Source organism: Elephas maximus, chromosome 7 (genome assembly GCF_024166365.1).
Source record: "Elephas maximus indicus isolate mEleMax1 chromosome 7, mEleMax1 primary haplotype, whole genome shotgun sequence".
Lineage (NCBI taxonomy): Eukaryota > Metazoa > Chordata > Mammalia > Proboscidea > Elephantidae > Elephas > Elephas maximus.
The window spans coordinates 42,749,336-42,769,282 of NC_064825.1; the positions used below are offsets into that span (position 1 = coordinate 42,749,336).

Here is a 19,947-nt window from a genome sequence, read left to right on the forward strand (position 1 = left end):
GACCATGGGTCAAGCCCATGCTCTTTCCACTTTTCTCAGCCACTTCTTTCAGTCTAGATCTGATTCAGAGTAAGCAGCCAGTAAATGCTTGCTGAGTAAAGGGATGAGTACATGAAGCCACTACATGGGGAAAGTTGATCTTTTGAGAAGAACCGACTTGCTTGGTTTTTAAAGATTAAAAAAAAAAAACTGTCTCACATGGTGTCCGTGGGCCTGGTGGAAAAGAAGTAAGAATATCATGCAACATTTTAGATTATTGTTGAGTGTCTTCATGTTTTTAGGTAAATAATGAAACCATCATTGTCTCGGCCAGACGACACAGAAAACTATCTTATTCTGACAGCAACTTGATGTAGGACACCTCCCCTAGGGAGCAACTGCAGATAAGGCAGCTCGCTCAAGAGCACCCAGAGGAGGCCAGGCTGGTCCTTGGAAGGCCAGGTAATTCATCAGAATCTCACTCCTGACTCTGCCCAGCCATAGTTGGTTATTGGGTTGTTAGCACTGAGGCCCTGTGGTTAGAGTACAATTTTCACATCCTAAATTGTGTCAGACCATCCCTAGCACACACAAAAAAAATGAAATCAAACCAAGAGGGAGTGAGAAGGGACAAAATCTTTGAAATACCCAGAAGAAAGCAAAAGTGAACATGTTTGGGGGACCTAATCTGTAGCAGAAGTCCAAGGGAAAAAAAAAATGCAAGCACCAATAATGATGAAGCTGGAAACTATAGACCGTGGTCCTCTGGGGGAAATGCTTCGTTACTCAGACATCTGGCAGCAATATGATCGGCTTAGCTTGGATCAACAGAATTTCCTGAAATCAGCTTCCACATCTGAAGAGGAGATTCTTAGAGCTCAAGAAGCAGCTCTGAGCCCCAGGGTCCCTGGGACCTTGTGAGCAGGGGCTGTTGGAACTTCCATAAAGAAGGCAGTAGCCTATGCCTTCTCCAGACTTGCTTTGTTGAGTCACTGGGGCCCTTACCTCACAGGCCCTGACTCACACAGGCCTAGAGCCCATCCTGATACAGTGGGACACCCAATGGAGGCCTCAGCACTCCTAGTAGATGGGACCTGTAAATTCTGGTGCCTTTTTTCCAGCCCACAGAGTTTCTAAGACTGACTATGGACATCCCATTGTCCATTCCCACCCCCACCGTATTGGCCCAGCATACAGAATTAGACTTCTGCCTTAGTTTCCTGTTCAGTTTCTTGGTTCTCATCGGGAACTGGAAGGCTGTCTTGAACCTCAGTGAGTTTGGTTGGCTCCCTGCCATCCCATACCCCATCCCAACCACCCCAGCTCTTAGAGTCCTATCTGAGTGGGTCACCCACCCATCATTAATAATAATGAATAGTAATTATTAACTAAAAATTATGGTAATTCATTAAATAATAATAATTATGATTAATAATAGAGGGGCTTAGAGCATGACCTCCTGAGCCAGACTGCCTGAGTTCAAAATCCTGGCTCCACTATTTATTGTATGACCTTGGACAATCGTATTACCCTCTCAGGGCCTCAATTTCCATCTACAAAATGAGGAAAACAGTAGTACCTACCTCACAGAATTGTTTATGAGGATTAAATGAATTAAAATTGGTAAAGCATTTAGGACATTGTTAACTAAAATAATAATAACAACAACCACCACACTCACTGACATTTACTGATCATTCGCAAGGTGATAGGCACAAAAGCATTGCAGCAATCCGAGGAATGGGGGTTTTTACTAACCCCACATTTCAGATAAAACCACAGGGCTTTGATTCCAGAGCCCTTGCTTTCTAACAACATTAAACAAAGACTTGTTGAGTCCCACTAGGTATCCTAACCACTCTCCTTGATTCTTTAGATGGGAAAGGACACTCCAGGTAGAAGGTGTGGCATGTTCAAACAAAAAGAATCTTGAAGCGGCAACTCAGAGGAGTAGCCAGGGATGAGGCTGAAGACAAAGACAGGACCCAGACTATTTAGACCATCATGATCTTGTCTTCCCAACTGAAACCCAATCTTCTACAGAGTTGGAAACAAGCTCTTATTCTTCTCCTGTGCCTCCCTTAGCATGGGCCAGAGCCTGAGCCCTCCATCAAAAAAAAAAAAAAAAAAAAAAACTAGTTGCTGTCAAGTTGATTCCAACTCCTAGTGACACCGCAGGACAGAGTAGAACTGCCCCATAGGGTTTCCAAGCCTGTACTCTTTATGGAAGCAGACTGCCACATCTTTTTCCTGCGGAGCAGCTGGTGGATTCAAACTACCAACCTTTTGGTTAGCAGCCAAGCACTTAACCCTTGCACCATCAAGCCTCTTTTCCCTCTATAATTCCAAAATCAAACCAAACCCATTGTCACTGAGTTGATTCTGACTCATAGCAACCCAATAGGATAGAGTAGAACTGCCCAGTAGGGTTTCCCAGGAGGGGCTGGTGGGTTTGAACTCCCTACCTTTTAGTTAGCAACTGAGCTCTTAACCACTGTGCCACCAGTGCTTAAAAAATCTCTGATCCTCTATTCATCTTCCACTTTATGTCCAAGTACTTCAGAGTGGCTAGAGTTGACCAAAGTGAGTCCATTGACACCCTCAGTGCAACTGACCATTATGCCCAAAGTAGCCCTCCATGATTAGCTTGAGAAGAATCCAAATTAAACCAAGGAGGTAGTGGCTGCACACCCCAGCCTGATCTCCAACTTCTATCCCATGGCCCTAGAGGACAGGGGCAGGAGTAAACAATTTCACTAAATTCAGTGTGCTGAATGCTGAGTTTTGAAGACAAGCTAGACTTAGAGAGCAGGACAGAGATGTAGCTATAGGAGATCTGAGCCTTTCTGACCTACCGTTCACTTTTTTTTTTTTCCTTTATTCAGGAAAATAACCTAAGAGGAAATATTCATAAATGTAGGTATTGATCTATAGAAAGAAAACCATCAAGTCAGTAAAGCTATATAATGCAAATTTATTTTAAAATATTAAGACAGAAGGCACAGGGGACCCATAATTAATCCATCAATAAAACCTAGAAGTGATTGCTTGGTCCTTGGAATGCATAGTTTTTGTTGTTGCTTGTTTGTTTCGTTTTTTAATAAATTTTATTTTCTAGAACAGTTTTATGTTTACTAAAAAACTGTACAGAAAGTACAGTTGCAATATACTCCCTGCCCCAGTTTCCTTTGTTATTAACATCTTACGTTCATGTGATACATTTGTTACAATAGATGAAGCATTGTTGATATATTATTATTATTAGGGTTCACTCTTTGTGTTGTACAGACCTATGAGTTTTGACAAAGGCATAGTGCCATGTGTCCACCATCACAGTATCAACAGAATGGTTTCATTGCCTGAGAAATGCCCATGTGTACCACCTGTTTTCTGTAGCTCCCCTGGATCTCGGGCAACCATTGATCATCTTACTGTCTCCCTAGTTTGCTTTTTCTAGAATGTCACAATGTATCATACAGAATGTAGCTTTTCCAGACTGGCTTTTTTCATTTAGTAATAAAGTATTTAAGATTCCTCTATGTCTTGTTGTGGCTTGATAGCTCATTTCTTTTTATTGTTGAATAATATTCTATTCCACAGATAGGTTTTCTAAATTGTTTTAAAAAATTAAGAAAGGAATGAATTTATCAGAATACAAGATAAACATACAAAAATCAGTTGGATTCCTCTACACCAACAAAAAGAACATTGAAGAGGAAATCAATCAATACCATTTACAGTAGCCCTCAAGAAGATAAAATACATAGGAATAAATCTAACCAGAGACGTAAAAGAACCTATACAAAGAAAACTACAAGACATTACTGAAAGCAACCAGAAGAGACCTACATAAGTGGAAAAACATACCTTGCTCGTTGATAGGAAGACTCACCATTGTGAAAATGTCTATTCTACCAAAAGTGCTCTATAGATACCATGCAATTCCGATCCAAATTCCAACGACATTTTTTAATAAGATGGAGAAACAAATCACCAACTTCCTATGGAAGGGAAAGAGGCCCTGGATAAGTAAAGCATTACGGAAAAAGAAGAACAAATGGGAGGCCTCACACTACCTGATTTTAGAACCTATTATGCCACCACAGTAGTCAAAACAGCCTGGTACTGGTACAGCAACAGATACGTAGGCCAATGGAACAGAATTGAGAACCCAGACATAAGTCCATCCACATATGAGCAGCTGATATTTGATAAAGGCCAAAGTCAGTTACATGGGGAAAAGAGAGCCTCTTTAACAAAAGGTGCTGGGATAACTGGATATCCATCTGCAAAAAAAAGAAATAAGACCCATACCTCACACAGTGCACAAAAAATAACTCAAAATGGATCGAAGACCTAAATATAAAATCTAAAATGAAGAAAGATTATGGAAGAAGGAATAGGGACACTGCTGGGAGCCCTAATACATGGCATAAACAGTATGAAGAACATTGCTAACAAAGCACAAACACCAGAAAAGAAACTAGATAACTGGGAACTCCTAAAAATCAAACACCTATGCTCACCCAAAGACTTCACCAAAAGAGTAAAAGATTACCTAGAGGTTGGGAAAAGTTTTTAGCTATGACATTTCTGATCAGCGGCTGATCTCTAAAATCTACATGTTACTGCAAAAACCCAACAACAAAAAGACAAATAACCCAATTAAAATTTGGGCAAAGGATATGAACAGGCACTTCACTAAAGAAGGCATTCACATAGCTAACAGATATATGAGGAAATGCTCACGATCATTAGCCACTGGAGAAATGCAAATCAAAACTACAATGAGATTCCATCTCACTCCAACAAGGCTGGCATTAATCCAAAGAACACAAAATAATAAGTGTTGGTGAGACTGTGGAGAGACTGGAACACTTATACACTGCTGGTGGGAATGTAAAATGGTACACCACTTTAGAAATCGATTTGGCGCTTCCTTTTTAAAACACTAGAAATAGAATTACCACATGATCCAGCAAGCCCACTCCTTGGAATATATCCTAGAGAAGTAAGAGCCATCACATGAACAGATATATGCCCACCCATGTTCACTGCAGAACTGTTTACAATAGGAAAAAGGTAGAAACAACCAAGGTGCCCGTCAACAGACGAATGGATAAATAAAGTATGGTATATTCACACAATGGAATACTATGCATCGATAAAGAACAGTGATGAATCTGTGAAACATTTCATAACATGGAGGAATCTGGAAGGCATTATGCTGAGTGAAACTAGTCAATTGCAAAAGGACAAATATTGTATGAGACTGCTATTATAAGAACTCAAGAAATAGTTTAAACAGAAAAGAAAATATTCTTTGATGATTACAAGAAGGGGGAGGGAGGGAGGAAAGGAGGGGGGATTCACTATTTAGGTAGTAGACAAGAACTAATTTAGGTGATGGGAAGGACAACACACAATACAGGAGAGGTCAGCACAACTGGACTAAACCAAAAGCAAAAAGTTTCCTGAATAAACGGAATACTTCGAAGGCCAGCGTGGCAGGGGTGGGAGTTTGGGGACCATGGTTTCAGGAGACATCTAAGTCAATTGGCATAATAAAATCTATTAAGAAAACATTCTGCATCCCACTTTGGTGAGTAACATCAGGGGTCTTAAATGCTAGCAAGATGCATCAATTGGTCTCAACCCACCTGGAGCAAAGGAGAATGAAGAACACCAAAGACACAAGGTAATTATGAGCCCAAGAGACAGAAAGGGCCACATAAATCAGAGACTACCTCAGCCTGAGATCAGAAGAACTAGATGGTGCCCAGCTACAACTGATGGCCACTCGGACAGGGAATACAACAGAGGACCCCTGAGGGAGCAGTGGGATGCAGACCTCAAATTCCCATAAAAAGACCAGACTTAATGGTCTGACCGAGACTAGAAGGACCCTGGAGGTCATGGTCCCCAGACCTTCTGTTAGCCCAAGACAAGAACCATTCCCAAAGCCAACTCTTCAGGCGGATTGGACTGGACTATAAGGTAGAAAACAATACTGGTGAGGAGTGAGCTTCTTGGCTCAAGTAGACACATGAGACTATGTGGGCAGCTCCTGTCTGGAGGGGAAATGAGAAGGCAGAGGGGGACAGAAGCTGGCTGAATGGATACGGGAATACAGGATGGAGAGAGAGAGTGTGCTATCTCATTGGGGGAAGAGCAGCTAGGAGTATATAGCAAGGTGTATGTCAATTTTTGTATGAGAGACTGACTTGATTTGTAAACTTTCACTTAAAGCACAATAAAATTTTTTAAAAAATTTAGAAAGAAATGAATGTAATATGTATTTGCTGAGTGCCTAGTGATGTGCTAGGAACCATGCTGAGTTCTGAATAGGTAGTCCTGGTTAGATAGACTTGGCCCCTGCCCTCATGCAGCTTTCAGTCTAGTATTCATTAAACAAACTATGCCAGACAGTACTGAATCACAGTTGTGAGATGTACCACAAGAGAGAATCCCAATAAAGAGCCAGAGGAGCTAACTTAGTCTAGGGCTTCAGGGAGGGCGTCTCTGAGAAGCCTGAAAGATGAGTCTGGGTTAGCCAGGCAAAGAGGGGAGAAAACAGCATGTTCAGAACCCTAAGTAGGGAAGAAGTATGCCATATTTGAGGACCCAAAAGAAAACCACTGTGGCTCAAGTGTAAGGACTGAAGGGGAGATGGATATTTTGTAATAGCCAAGCAGTACAGAAACCAGGTCCTAGAAGCAGCCTTGTAGGGCACAAGGACACATTAACGACCTGGGTCTTATCTTCAATGGACTAGGAAGTTGTCAAAGGGTTTTAGGCAGGGGAGTTAAGTGATGTGATTTGCATTAAAAAAAGAAGTCCCCCTGAGTTCTGTGTGGCGAGAGAATTGGATTAGAGGATATGTGAAGACCAGTTGGTAGGCTACTGCAAAAGTCAGGTGAGAGGTGATGGTGGCTTGAACAAGGGCTGTGACACTGGAGAGGGGAAAAAAAACAATGAACCAATTTAAGATATGCTTAGGAGGTTTTTGTTTTTTTTTTAGGAGGTAGGACCAAGAGTCTGGTGATTGACTGCGGTTAGTGATGTGTAGGGAGGTGTAAGGGAGGCCTCCAGGTTTCTGGTAAGAGCAACTCGTAGATGGTGGTGACATTTACTGTGATTGAGCAATGTTGGGAGACAGCTAAAAAGATAATGGAGGTAACAGAGAAATGGCAAACTCTCATGTACCAAACAAGAAAGAGACTAGCACCCTACAGAGAAATGAGTAAAGAACAGTGAATATGCAGTTCCCCAAAGAAGAAGTATGAATGGCAAGAAGCATAAAAAAAGATGTTGAATTGATTCTAAAAGATGTAGATTAAAATAACGAGGCAGCATGTACCTATCATATTAGCAAAGATTTAAAAAGCGTGCTAATGCCTAATATTGATGAGAGTAGGAGGAGTTGGCATGCTCATGTACTGCTGGTGGAAATGAAAAGTGATACAGCCTTTTGTAGGGGGAAATACAAATTAAAAACAAATTAAGCAATAGTGTAAGTACATAATCAAACAACCACACAAAGAAATATATATAAAAGTATTAGAGTACTTACCAAACCCAGAAACCAAACCCATTGTCGTCGATTTGATTACGACTCATAGTGACAGTATAGGACAGAGTGGAATTGCCCCATAGAGTTTCCTAGGAGCCCTGGTGGTAGAGCAGTTAAGAGCTCAGGCTGCTAGCCAAAAGCCTGGCGGTTTGAATCCACTAGCTGCTCCTGGAAAACCCTATGGGGCAGTTCTATTCTGTCCTGTAGGGTGGCTATGAGTTGAAATTGACTTGATGGCAATGGGTAGAGTACTTACAGTAGTAAAAAATTGGAAACAGCCTGTATATCTATCAGTAGAGGATTAATTACTTATCTATATAACCATTTAACATCTGTCTGTCCTACTGTGGTGCTTTGTATGTTGCTATGATACTGCTACACCACCAGTATTTCAAATACCAGCAGGGTCACCCATGTTGAATAGGTTTCAGTGGCACATCCAGACTAAGGCAGACTAGGAAGAAAGGACTGGCAATCTACTTTAAAAAATTAGCCAATGAAAACCTTATGGATCACAACAGACTGTTGTCTGATATAGTGTTAAAAGATGAGCCCCTTGGGTTGAAAGGCACTACATAAAAGCCACAACAGTGGACTCACACCTTGTTGTTATTAGTTGCTGTTGAGTCAGGTCCTACTCATGGTGTCCCCATGTGCAGAGTAGAGCGGCTTCATAGGGTTTTCAAGGCTGTGACCTTTCAGAAGCAGATCATCAGGCCTGTCTGTAGAGGTGTCCCTGGATGGGTTCGAACCATCCAACCTTTCAGCTATTAGTCAAGTGCTCATTCATTTGTGCCACCCAGGGACTTGAACATACCAACAGTCATATAGGTGGTACTGGACTGGGCAACCTTTAGATTAAAATCAGTTTGTGCATAGTATGATGCTATTCGGTAAAATATCAGAATGTATGTGTATATCAATGTCTCTGTGTGTGGGTATTTGTACAGAAAGGTTTAGAAGAAAATATATCTACAATGTTAGCAGTGCATACTTGCTCCTTATTGTATTTTATATATATGGGTATGTAGTCAGAAAAAAGATGATACTTTCAAAGAAGGGGAAACAATAACTACAACATAATAGCTACTGTGATAAGTGTTACAGTAAGGGAGCCCAGGAGACAGCGTCTAATCTGACATGGGTTGATTGGGGAAGGCATCATGGAAGAAGTGTCATTGGACCAGAAATGAATAATCAGGGCTCAGTGTGTTTTTCTTGTTTCTGCACGGCTTCAAATCTCATATTCAGTGCAGAAATGAGAAAATTTACAGAAAGAAAGCTTGAAGCCAAAGCCTGCTTGCTCTCTGGTCATACAAAAATTCATGCTAATTAATTTTAGACCAGATGACAGGACATGAAAGCTTAGAACACCTAGAAAGACACTCTACAACAGCTTCAATCAAGGAACAATACAGTCACTCTGCCACTTTCTCCCACTTCCCCAACTTGGTTGGGATTTTATCCTTTTTTGCTGTGGCAGTAGCGTTCCTGGGAATTATGTTATCAGCCCTTCCTATTTCCTTGTCTACTCTCTTGGATCTTTGAATTAAGAATTACTTTCAGTTCTCATTTACTAAACTTGGTTTTAGAAATTATGCAGCTTCTTTTGGGAACTCAAATATGCATCGATATGATCTAGCTATTTTACGGAAAAGCTGGCATGGTAACAGAGAGGGTGACCCTTGATTTGGAAACGGAATATCACTGCCAGCCAGATGCCAGGGATTGGAGATTTGGTACCTGAGGAGAGGCCATATGTGTTGCTGTTGAGTCCATTCCAACTCATAGTGACCCTACAGGACTTCTGAATATTAGCCGATGAAAATCTTATGGATCACAACAGACTGTCGTCTGATATAGTGTTAAACGATGAGCCCCTTGGGTTGAAAGACAGTAAATAATAACCACAACAGTGGACTCAAACATTGTTGTTATTAGTTGCTGCTCTTTAGTCAATTCATACTCATGGTGTCCCCATGTGCAGAGTAGAACTGCCCCTATAGGGTTTCCAAGGTTGTAATATTTACAGAAGCAGACAGCCACGTCTTTCTCCCTCAGAGCGGCTGGTAGGTTTGAACCACCAACCTTTGGGTTAGCAGCCAAGTGCTTAACCACTGTACCACCAGAGCTTGAGGAGGGGCAAAACCAAAAAACCAAACCCGTTGGCATCGAGTAGGCTCCAACTCATGGTGACTGTATAGGACAGAGTAGAACTGACCTGTAGGGTTTCCAAAGAGCACCTGGTGGATTCCGACTGCTGACCTTTTGGTTAGCAGCCGTAACTCTTAACCACTACACCACCAGGGTTTCCTGATTCTGGTTTCTTCAGTTCCTAGCTGTGTGACCTTGGGCAACTTTCTTGACTTACACTAAGTGTTAGGTGTTTTTCTGTTTCAACTTTGAACTCTCACAAACTTAGGTGCGGTAACCAACTCAGTCTGACTGTGGCGCAGTGAGGGGGCCAAAACCACCCTTCCCAGAGTCTGGTACAGGAATGGCTGAAAACACGAGACAATTTTAGGTAGCACATGGATGAGCATTTTAAATTTCAAAAACCAAACCCAGTGCCATTGAGTCAATTCTGACTCATAGCGACCCTATAGGACAGAGTAGAACTGCCCCATAGAGTTTCCAAGGAGCACCTGGCGGATTCGAACTGCCGACCCTTTGGTTAGCAGTGGTAGCACTTAACCACTACGCCACCAGGGTTTCCAAATTTCAATTTTTTTTTTTTTTAATGAATACAGATCGCACCTCAAACCTATGACTTCATAGATATTTTTGCAGAGGAAGGTAGCAATGAAAACATTCCTTTAAAGATAAATATATGTAAAAAAAATGTGAGTAGAGTTGGAAAAACTATCAAATGATAGCTGAGGTGAGACATGGCTGTGGCGGGACCAAAATTACTGCAGTGTGCCTTGGATGAATTGCTGAGTCTCGCTGCATTGTGGTTTTCTCACGTATAGTCTCCCAGGGTAGTTATAAGGATCATGAGATAATATTATTGGCTCAAAAGCTGTCACATAGTAGGGACTCAAATATATGAGTTTCCTTCCCTTTTCCTTAGCCTAGCCTTTTCAAGCTAAAAGAGTCTCTGAGATCAGCCAGTCTAATTTCCTCATTTTCTAGATGGGGCAAATGAACTCTTTGAACAGAGAAATACCAGCCCAAGGGCTCCTGAAGCCCTGTCTTCCTCACTCCACTGGGCTGCCCTTGCCAAAGACCTGACCAGAGGCCTCAAAGATGCTTGGTGGAGCTCACAAAAGGGATAAGAATGAAAACAAGTTAATAACAAGGGCCAGGGTCATGGTGTAGCACTGGGTTTAACTATGCTCTATATGGTACTTTCAATACAGTACATATTTATAACCCCTGCCCTAAAAAACCTAAAGTCTGTGTATAAAACCAAAAAACCAAACCCATTGCCATCAAGTCGACTCTGACTCATTGAGACCTATAGTACAGAGTAGAACTGCCTCATGGGGTTTCCAAGGAGCAGCTGGTGGATTTGAACTGCTAACCTTGTGGTTAGCAGCAGAGCTCTTAACCATTGAGCCACATACCCCAAAATGCTAGAAGCAAATGTGTTGAAGTAAGGGCACTTTTCTTTGTTGTATTTCTCCTGATATTCTTAGTGATTTTTTTTTTCTTTTTGACATCAGTGAAAAAGATAAGTGCCCGAATAGTTACAAGGATGAATTTCTGTACCAAGAGTTGGGCACCATCAGAGTTATGTGCTTGACACATAACTTTAGATTATCACACTTACTTTTTGGTTATCATTCTTAATCTTTGAAATAATTCCCTTCCATCCATTGGCCATTTTCCCCAGTTGGGTGGGCTCACAGTGTTGGCACCTGGATTAGGTATAACACCTATGATTTGTTTTAGTCCAGAGATCTCAGGGAATTGATTGTGCTTATGTTCTTGTTTTACAGATGGAGAAACAGAGAATCAGAGAGGGCTAGTGATCTCTCGGACACTCTGTTGGTAGGTAAGTGATGTGTTAAAAGTGGACCTGAAAAGAGATATGCTTCCGCTTTCCGTGGCCAAATCTCTCTGGGCCCGTTGTCCCAGTCTTATGACTTTTCTAATTTGTGCAGTTCAAGGCAGGAAATAAGATACGTTGGTTTGAGATGTTTGGTATTATTTGTACTTGTCGTTGATGTTTGTTCCCAGTGTCGAGTTGGGATGTTTAACAGGTGAGTTTGTAAACGCCTCTTCGGCTCTACCTGGCCCTTGTTGAGTCTTCCCTGGGAACAGTAAAACCTGGCCCACCCTGTGGCTGTTGGAGACTCACTGACCCTTCAAAAGACCCACTGTTTGGTGCATTTAGAAGAGAGCCCTGGACAAGGGAGCAAAAGGATCTGGGTTTAAGTCCCACACTGACCTGCTTGGTGACCTTGGACATCCATGACCTTAACTCATAGATTTGCTTATTTTTCATTCATCCTTCAAACTGTTTTTCCCCAGAATACTTGGTGCCTGCCTCTGTTCCAGGCATTGGGAAGGAAAAGATAAATACAACATAGAGTTGCCCTTGAGGAGCTCACACCCCAATTTCTGAACTCTGTTTCCTCATGAGAATTTCTAGCAACTTCTTTGAGTTTAGCGTTTGAAGAGTATTTTTGATCTCCCTCAAACTCTGTAAGATGAAAAAAGTTTTTATTGCCATTTTGCAGAGGAGAAAACTGTGGCTCAGAGAAGTGACCAAGACCATACACTGAGTAAGGGTCAGAGCTGGCCTTGGGACCAAGATTTACTGACTCTAACACCTTTATATCTAATAATAGCAGACTTCTCTACCCATTGGTTTTGGCATTGAACTAGTATTTTTGTACCCTACCCCTTAGCAGCGAGTGTCATGGAAGGATCCAGCACAAGGATAGCTGGTGGAGGGATACTTTTAGCAAGGGATTCTTTCCTCAGGTCTCCCTGATTGTTCAGAAAGCAAAACCATCTCTGCTGTGAGTGAAGGCAGCCTTGGGCTCAGAGTAAGCAGATAAGCATAGAGAAATACATCCCTGGCCCAGGCTGGCCTCTCCATGTAGCTGAGATTTAGCCTATCAGAGAGGCTCCACCACGGGCCAGGGGACACAGCTCCCTTTGTCTTTGGTGACTGTGCTAAGGACTGCTGCTTTCCGTTAAACTAGTGCACCTGGACTCTAAAGACAAGCATGGTAGCTTCTGCTTTTACAAGTTGCCTTGCCTTAGGCAAGACGTGGAGCCTGCTACGGATTAGGGGTTGTGCTGTTTGTTTGGTCTGGATGAAAACTCCTTGAGGATGAAACTCTTGGGCTCGTTCAAATTCTGCAGTTTCAAAGGGTGCATCAATAATATCAGGACTGAACCTGGATTTTTAATTCCACGGCGTGTGTGTGTGTTTTGAATGGTGGCACCCTTGACGTAGATGTACCTATGTGTGTATGACGTATGGGGCGTACAGGATTTGTGGGGAGCGTTTGTGTGCATGCATGGCCTGTGGGGTTTGTTGGGAGCGTGTATGTGCGTGTGTGGGGCACGAGGTTTATGGGGGGTGTCTGTGTGCATGTGTGGAGTATAGGGTTTGTGGGGAGTATCTATGTGCATGTGAGGAGTGTGGGGTTTGTGCGGGGTGTCTGTGTGCATGTGTGAGGTGCAGGGTTTGTAGGGAGTGTGTGCATGTGTGGGTGTGGAGTTTGTGGGAAGTGTGTGTGTGCATGTGTGAGGTGCAGGGTTTGTGGGGAGTGTGAGTGTGCATGTGTAGTGTGTGGGGTTTGTGGGTATCTTTGTGCATGTGTGGGGTACAGGATTTGTGGGAAGTGTGTGTGCATGTGTGAAGTGCAGGGTTTGTGGGAAGTGTGAGTGTGCATATGTGGGGTGTGGGGTTTGTGGGGAGTGTCTGTGTGCATTTGTGGGGTGTGGGGTTTGTGGGAAGTGTGAGTGTGCATGTGTGAGGTGCTGGGTTTGTGGGAAGTGTATGAGTACATGTGTGGGGTGCGGGGTTTGTGGGGAGTGTCTTGTGCATTTGTGGGGTGTGGGGTTTGTGAGAAGTGTAAGCATGCATGTGTGAGGTGTGGGGTTTGTGGGAAGTGTGTGAGTACATATGTGAGGTGCGAGGTTTGTGGGAACTGTGTATATGCACATGTGAGGTACGGGGTTTATAGAGAGTGCATGTATGTGTGTGTTAAATACTTAGGAGGCAATTCTCATTAAAAAAAAAAAAAAAACACTTAAGGGTGTAATTTTTCAACAGGACCCAGAAATGGGCTTTTAATAAGCGTCATTAAACTCTTTGATTAAAAGAGAAGGCCAGCCATCCTTTCATCCTGGTTTGGATCACAAAGCGCTCCCTTGCCCTCTTCTTTGGGGTCAGATAAAAACCCCAGCTATTTGTATTGATCTCACCAAAGCCCTTTCTCCCCCTTCTTCCCTCCCCAGCCCCACTTCCACCCCCACCCCAGTGCTTGTCTGATCTCCCCACTTGGATCTGGACACAGACAGGGCTGGTGTCAGGACTGACAGACCATAGCTTCGAGTACACCTGGAATCTGAGCATCCTGTGTCCTGTGTTGTCCCAGCAGGAAACTTTAGGGTCTTTGTTTAGGAGGGACTCTGAGCTGAGAGACCTTCCTTTTCCCGGGGGCCAGTTACAGCCACAGACACCCAGCAGGACAGTGTGTGTGCAAACCCTTTCCTTTATGGATTGGGTTTCCCCTTGTTTGACATGGGAGGAGGTGAGGCTCTGTTGAAAGGTAGGTTTCACTCTAGATGGAAAGCATTCTGCCAGGTCTCCTAAGGAGAGCCCGTTCCCAGAGTGATTATCTTTCCTGAGGCAAAAGCGAGGTGCTCTGTGATGGGAAGCCAGGCAGGCTTAGCAACAGACTTATCAGGCAGTGCTACAAGAGTGCTCATTCCTGTAAACAGGTCTGGGTTTCTACAATTTTGTTCTCTGTGCACAGGCTCTGTTCTGGGGCTCGTGTGTTCTGATTTGCACCGCTCCTTCTCAGGGGCAGTGCACCCCCGAGGTTTGGAGTTCTGCCTGCATCATCTGTGTTCACCCTCACGGTACCCTGCAAGAGGCTGCATGTGCAGGAGGGGGCCAGCCAACATTTGTGGTCCAATTGAAGCCACTGGCTCCAGGGAGAGGATTGCTCTGGTGGGGCACTCATACCTTGTATAATATAACAGGCCTGCATTGAGTCCTGGCTTCACCTCTTACTGCACCAACCTACTCACCTTCTCTGGGAAGGTTGTTGCAAGCTGTTGTTGAGGAAGGGTCCTGAGTAAGGCTGCCTGGTCAAAGGGCAAATGGGAGCTAAAAACCAGCCCAAATTCCACATACCAAGCCACGCGCCCCAGGGTCCTGCATCTGCCCAGAGAAAGGGGTGCCTTTATCAAATTCACACTAAGTCAGTAAGGGGGCTAGCAGTACCCTGTCTCTTTCAGCTTCAATTTCTTCATCTTTTAGGTAGTAAGTTATAGGGAGGATTAGTGATAATTCTCAAACTGTACCTGACTTATAGTGAGAGATTGGTAAGTAACAGTTGTCAGGAGTTGTAATAGTAGTAGTAATGATGTTAGTAATAATAATGCCTGATTTTTGTAGTACTTTATATTTCTCAAGGCTCTTTCATATTTCATGCTCTCAGAAACCCTGCTTTAAAGGCAGGGCTAGGATTATTCCCCTGATTAGACAGATAAGGAAAATGGGACACAGAGAAAGATGATGTGACTTGCCTACTGTCGGCCTCCTGAAGGCCTTGCCTGACCTGGAGCCAGTATAAGTCATCCTGGCTGCAAGGTGGGGCCAGGGGATGGTGATGCAACATTGTGGCCACCTGGGAAAGCACATATCACCCAACAGCTCTTGGAGCATGACCCTTCTTCTGTCTACCCCCCTTCAGCATCATCCACCACGGTCCCGGAGGACCTGCCTCCTATTTAGAACATTCTGCCTGGTTCTTGCCAGCAGCTCCATTGGAGTAGCCAGCCTCTGATCCCTGTGGCTCCAGTCACTGGCTCAGATCTGGCTCCAAAGTAGATAAGCCACCAAGCGTCCCAATCCTGCCACATAAGAGGATGGAATTGTTGCCTTGCACTTGAGACTTACCCAGACTCACCCTCCAGGGGTAGGGAATGATAGCCATCTACACAGCTTTAAATGCTTACTCAAGCCCTCTAGCCAATAGACATTTATTAAGCACCTACTATGTGCAAGGCATGGTAGTAATATCTTATGTATACTTTTTTTCCTAATGTTCATATCTACTTTCCAGATGAGTTGCTAAGTTTTAAAGAAGTTAATTAACATGCCCAAGATGATGTAATTACCCAGTGATAATGCTGGGATTTGAACCCAGGTGTTTTGGACACTTAGATAAAGCCTGTAACACACAATAACTACCAAAAAATTGTTGTCACCTATTAGCGATAGTTCTTTTAAAAGTAATCATCAATAAAGCGCTCACCACGTTGCATCCTAGTTGTTGGTTCTCCTGTGGCCTTTGCCCACTGGACTGTAAGTTTCTTGAAGGCAGAAACTAGAATCTCCAGTCTTTAGCAGGGTACAGGGTTTAGAGCAACTAACTAATAAATGTTTAAATGAATAACAGGCTTAATCTACTGATCTTTGACTATGTATTAGGCAAAGGGCTAAGTGTTTTATATATATTGTTTTCCTTAATCCTTAATACAACCTTATGAGATAAAAAAAAAAAAAAAGTATGAGATAGATACTATTATTTCACCCACTTCACACTAAGAAAACAGAAGCTTAAAGAGTTTTGAGTAACGTTCTTAGGATTATACAGCTGGTACATAGCAGAACTGAGAATTGGGCCCAGGCTGACTGACCCGAGAGCTTGATGCTTGACTATATTCACCTCCTTTGTCCAGAGGTACCAGCCTCCCTCAGATGTTCCAGTGTACTTCACAGCCACACCTGATGCCTGTGGCTCCTTCCATTAATTCCTAAGAAGTTGTCACTTAAACCCAATGCCTGCTAATCCAGGGCTGTGTGAGGTTTCCATCCAGAAAGAACAAAGCTGTTGAAGGCTGGGAAGCCATAGTCATGTATGAAAAACAGTATGAACAGCTAGTAATAAAATTAACAAGAAAAGGGTGTCCTTCCTGGAGAGTAGACCCCATTTGTAGGAAACAGTGGGAGCAAAGTAATAAAACATCAAGAGACATGATCTTTGGAGTTTTGCAGAGAACAGTGATGAAGTGTTTCAGTGGCATTTTCTTGGGCTTGGCAAGTACACTACAGAGGACAAATTCGTGGATGAGGCCAGACCCGGGGGTAAAGTCTTGGTGCATTGCTGTCCTCCCTTCTGGTACCTTCTTGCAAGACCTTGCAGATCAATGACTCGTCATGTGGAACTTCATCTTATGCAAGCCAGTGAAACGGTACTCAACTTCATAGCCAGAAGATACTTGACGCCTTGTGACTTTGTCCAAAGGGTAGCAAGAGCATACACTTTTAGGAAAAGTTAAGCAACAGGGAAGCAGATTTGAACTTGAAAAGACAGAGGCTTGTACTAACTCTGGGGGCTGGCTGGGCAGGACTAGGAGCCAGGCTGCTGACTCGTGACAGTGCTAGGACTCCCTTTGCATGAGCCCAGGCTCTGTTTGGAGTTCAGAGAATGTAGTGAGGTGACAGGCTATTGTTTCTTGAGGCCTTTCTGTCTCTCTGCTTGCTTCTCTCATTTGTATCTCAAATAACAAAATGGTGGATAATCACACAATACTGGGAATCATGGCCTAGCCAGATTGACACACATTTTAGGGGGACACAATTTAATCCATAACACTTGCACTTCCCTTGAGAATAGGTGGACAATTCTCTATTGGCTCCTGGGCCCCTACCCTGCTGTTCTTCATCTCCCTGTTTACACAGTGGTCTTCCTTGTTGCCAAGACAGACTTTGGCTGGGACATACCATCATGGCCGTGCTGTTTATTTATAGCTGACATCCATTCTCATTGGCCAGCATGTCTGTTCTGATTGGTCACTGTCTGTGCATATCAGTTGGTAAATATATTGAATTTCACTCCAGCTTGCATTCATCCCTTCCTTTGTGCAGAGCCAGAAGGCCCTGCCCCCTACATTTTAATTGTATGCATACCGCACCAGCAGCAGACCAGGCTCTGAACCACATAGAGCAGTTCTTTTGTCTTTGGGAACTGCTTGCCATGTGTCTCCATCCCTCCAAGGGCTGTAGAGTCACCTGAATATCACTAACCCACATAGCCCAATGGGTGTTGGCAATTTGTCTGCTGTCTTCACTTCCAAAGGCAAAAGCCTCAACCTTGTTGAGGTAGCAGAACTAAGGACAGGAATTTGCCTTTTCTGTCCCAGCCATTGGCATGTATCCTTAGGAGGCACATAGTAAGCTTTATTGCCTGCCCATGGACATGACTCCCAGATCCAGGTAGCCATACCTTTATGAACAAACAACTCTCTCACTTGAGTAGGACTTGCCAGTTTTTCTGGCAGAAATTCTTTACGAGTATTTGTTCTTTCCTTCCCCCTTTTCTTTAAAAAAAAAAGCCAAAAGGCAGAAGCAATGTTATGTAAAGGAAAGATCATGTACTTCGGACTCAGCAAATTAAATCCAAGTTGTATTCTGCATTAGCTGTTTAACCTGGGGAAATGGCTTAATCTCTTGGCTTCAGTTTCCTTGTCTGTAAAATGGGAATGATGATAAAAATAACAACATATACCATGTCCCTGGCAGATTTCTAAGCACTATATATGACAAGGAGCCCTGATGGTGCTGTGGTTAAGTGTTCGGTTGCTAACCAAAAGGTCATCAGTTTAAATCCACCAGCTGCTCCTTGAAAACCCTGTGGGGCAGTTTTTCTCTGTCCTTTGCGGTCACTATGAGTTGGAATCAACTCCATGGCAATGGGTTTTTATATATGACAATCCCATGAGGTAAGTAGCATTATTCTTCTCACCTTACAGATGAGGAAATTGAGGCACAGAGCCATTGAGTGGCTTTTCCAAAGCCACACAGCTAAATGGCAGAGCTCCAATCCAGGTGATCTGGCTACAGAGCCCACACACCAAACCTCTGTCTTACCTCGATCCTGTCTCAGGGCTGTGTAAGGATTGACTAATCCCTGAATGGGGATTAGTGGTTCTGGTTCAGTGTCTGAGCTGAGGGCGCTCCCCCTACCACTTAAGTCCCTTCTCTTCTTGTTCTCTGTCACAGTAAGAGAAAAACCTTTTGTTCTCTGAGAACATACTATATGCTGGGTACTACACTATGTGCTTTGTGTTCATTATTTCATTTAAGTGTCACAGCTTTCCCTTTTTGTTATAATTCCCATTGTACAAATGAAGGGACAACAGGATGAGCAGCCTTGTGAAGTAGTGAGCACCTTGTCAGTGGAATGGTCCAAACAGGAACAAGGTGGCCGTTTGTGAGGGTTGTAGCAGGGATACTGATGCCAGCTTCTTAAGTCATTGCCTAGATTCCATGATGCTCTTCAATGCCTGGTCCAGACAGTGGGTCTGATCAGTACCAAGGCACCAGGGTCCTGGAAGTCTTGGGATTAGTAGAAAGGCATGGGATAGACTCAGTGTTCTCTATAAATTATACACTGACCCCTGAGAAGACAGCAGATACCAGCTAAGCTGTTTCTGCCTATGGCTGGAATAATATGTCTGAAAGTCGAGAAACCCAGATTCTAGTCCAGGCTCTGCAATGAACCTGCTATGAGATTTAGGAAGTCATTTAACGTCTCTTGTATCTTTTGTTCAAAAGAAATAATAGTAATCTTAAAGGGTTCCTGTGTCTATGAAATACATATACTGAAAGCATCATGCCAGTGAGAGTTGTTAGCATATATTGGACCTCCTCCAGGGAACACCTTTGACCTATAACGATTCTAAAAAGTGAGTCAGGGACAAACGTTGTATCTTTTAGGGTTAGAGCCTGGCTGGAAGAATGACCGAGAGTGAGAGAAAGAGAGTCACTGCACCATCTTAGACTAGAGAGCCTCCAAGCCTAAAGCAAAAACATACCCCTAATATAGGCAAAGGAGGAGGCCCTCGGTGGTGCAGATGGTTAAGTTTTGAGTACTAGCCAAAAGGTTCGCCATTCAAACCCACCCAGAGGTGCCTCTGAAGACAGGCTTGGTGATCTGCGTCTGAAAGGTCACAGCCTTGAAAACCGTATGGAGCACAGTTCTACTCTGTACACATGGGGTCCCTATGAGTAGGAATTAACTGGACAGCAACTAACAACGATAGGCAAAGAATGGAGAACTTGGAGTTTCCTTGCAAGCAAGGGAAAAAGAGAAAGCTGTTGGTTTGCATGTTGATCCTATTTGCTAAAGCTGAGTCTTTGTTGAGGTGTAAATAAAAGATTGCAAGTTATTTCTAGACTTAGAGCGGTA

The 19,947-nt window shown here is 43.3% G+C and overlaps 1 protein-coding gene across 2 annotated transcripts in view; it reads left to right on the forward strand.

The window, feature by feature from the left end:
• The window catches only part of TENM4 (teneurin transmembrane protein 4), an 887,828-nt gene that overhangs the window by 167,751 nt on the left and 700,130 nt on the right, over positions 1-19,947 (forward strand). For both annotated transcript variants that reach the window (XM_049889686.1, XM_049889688.1), the window contains exon 4: positions 11,497-11,552. In XM_049889686.1, coding sequence (XP_049745643.1) covers positions 11,497-11,552 — 56 coding nt within the window. The remainder of the gene's footprint in view (positions 1-11,496; positions 11,553-19,947) is intronic.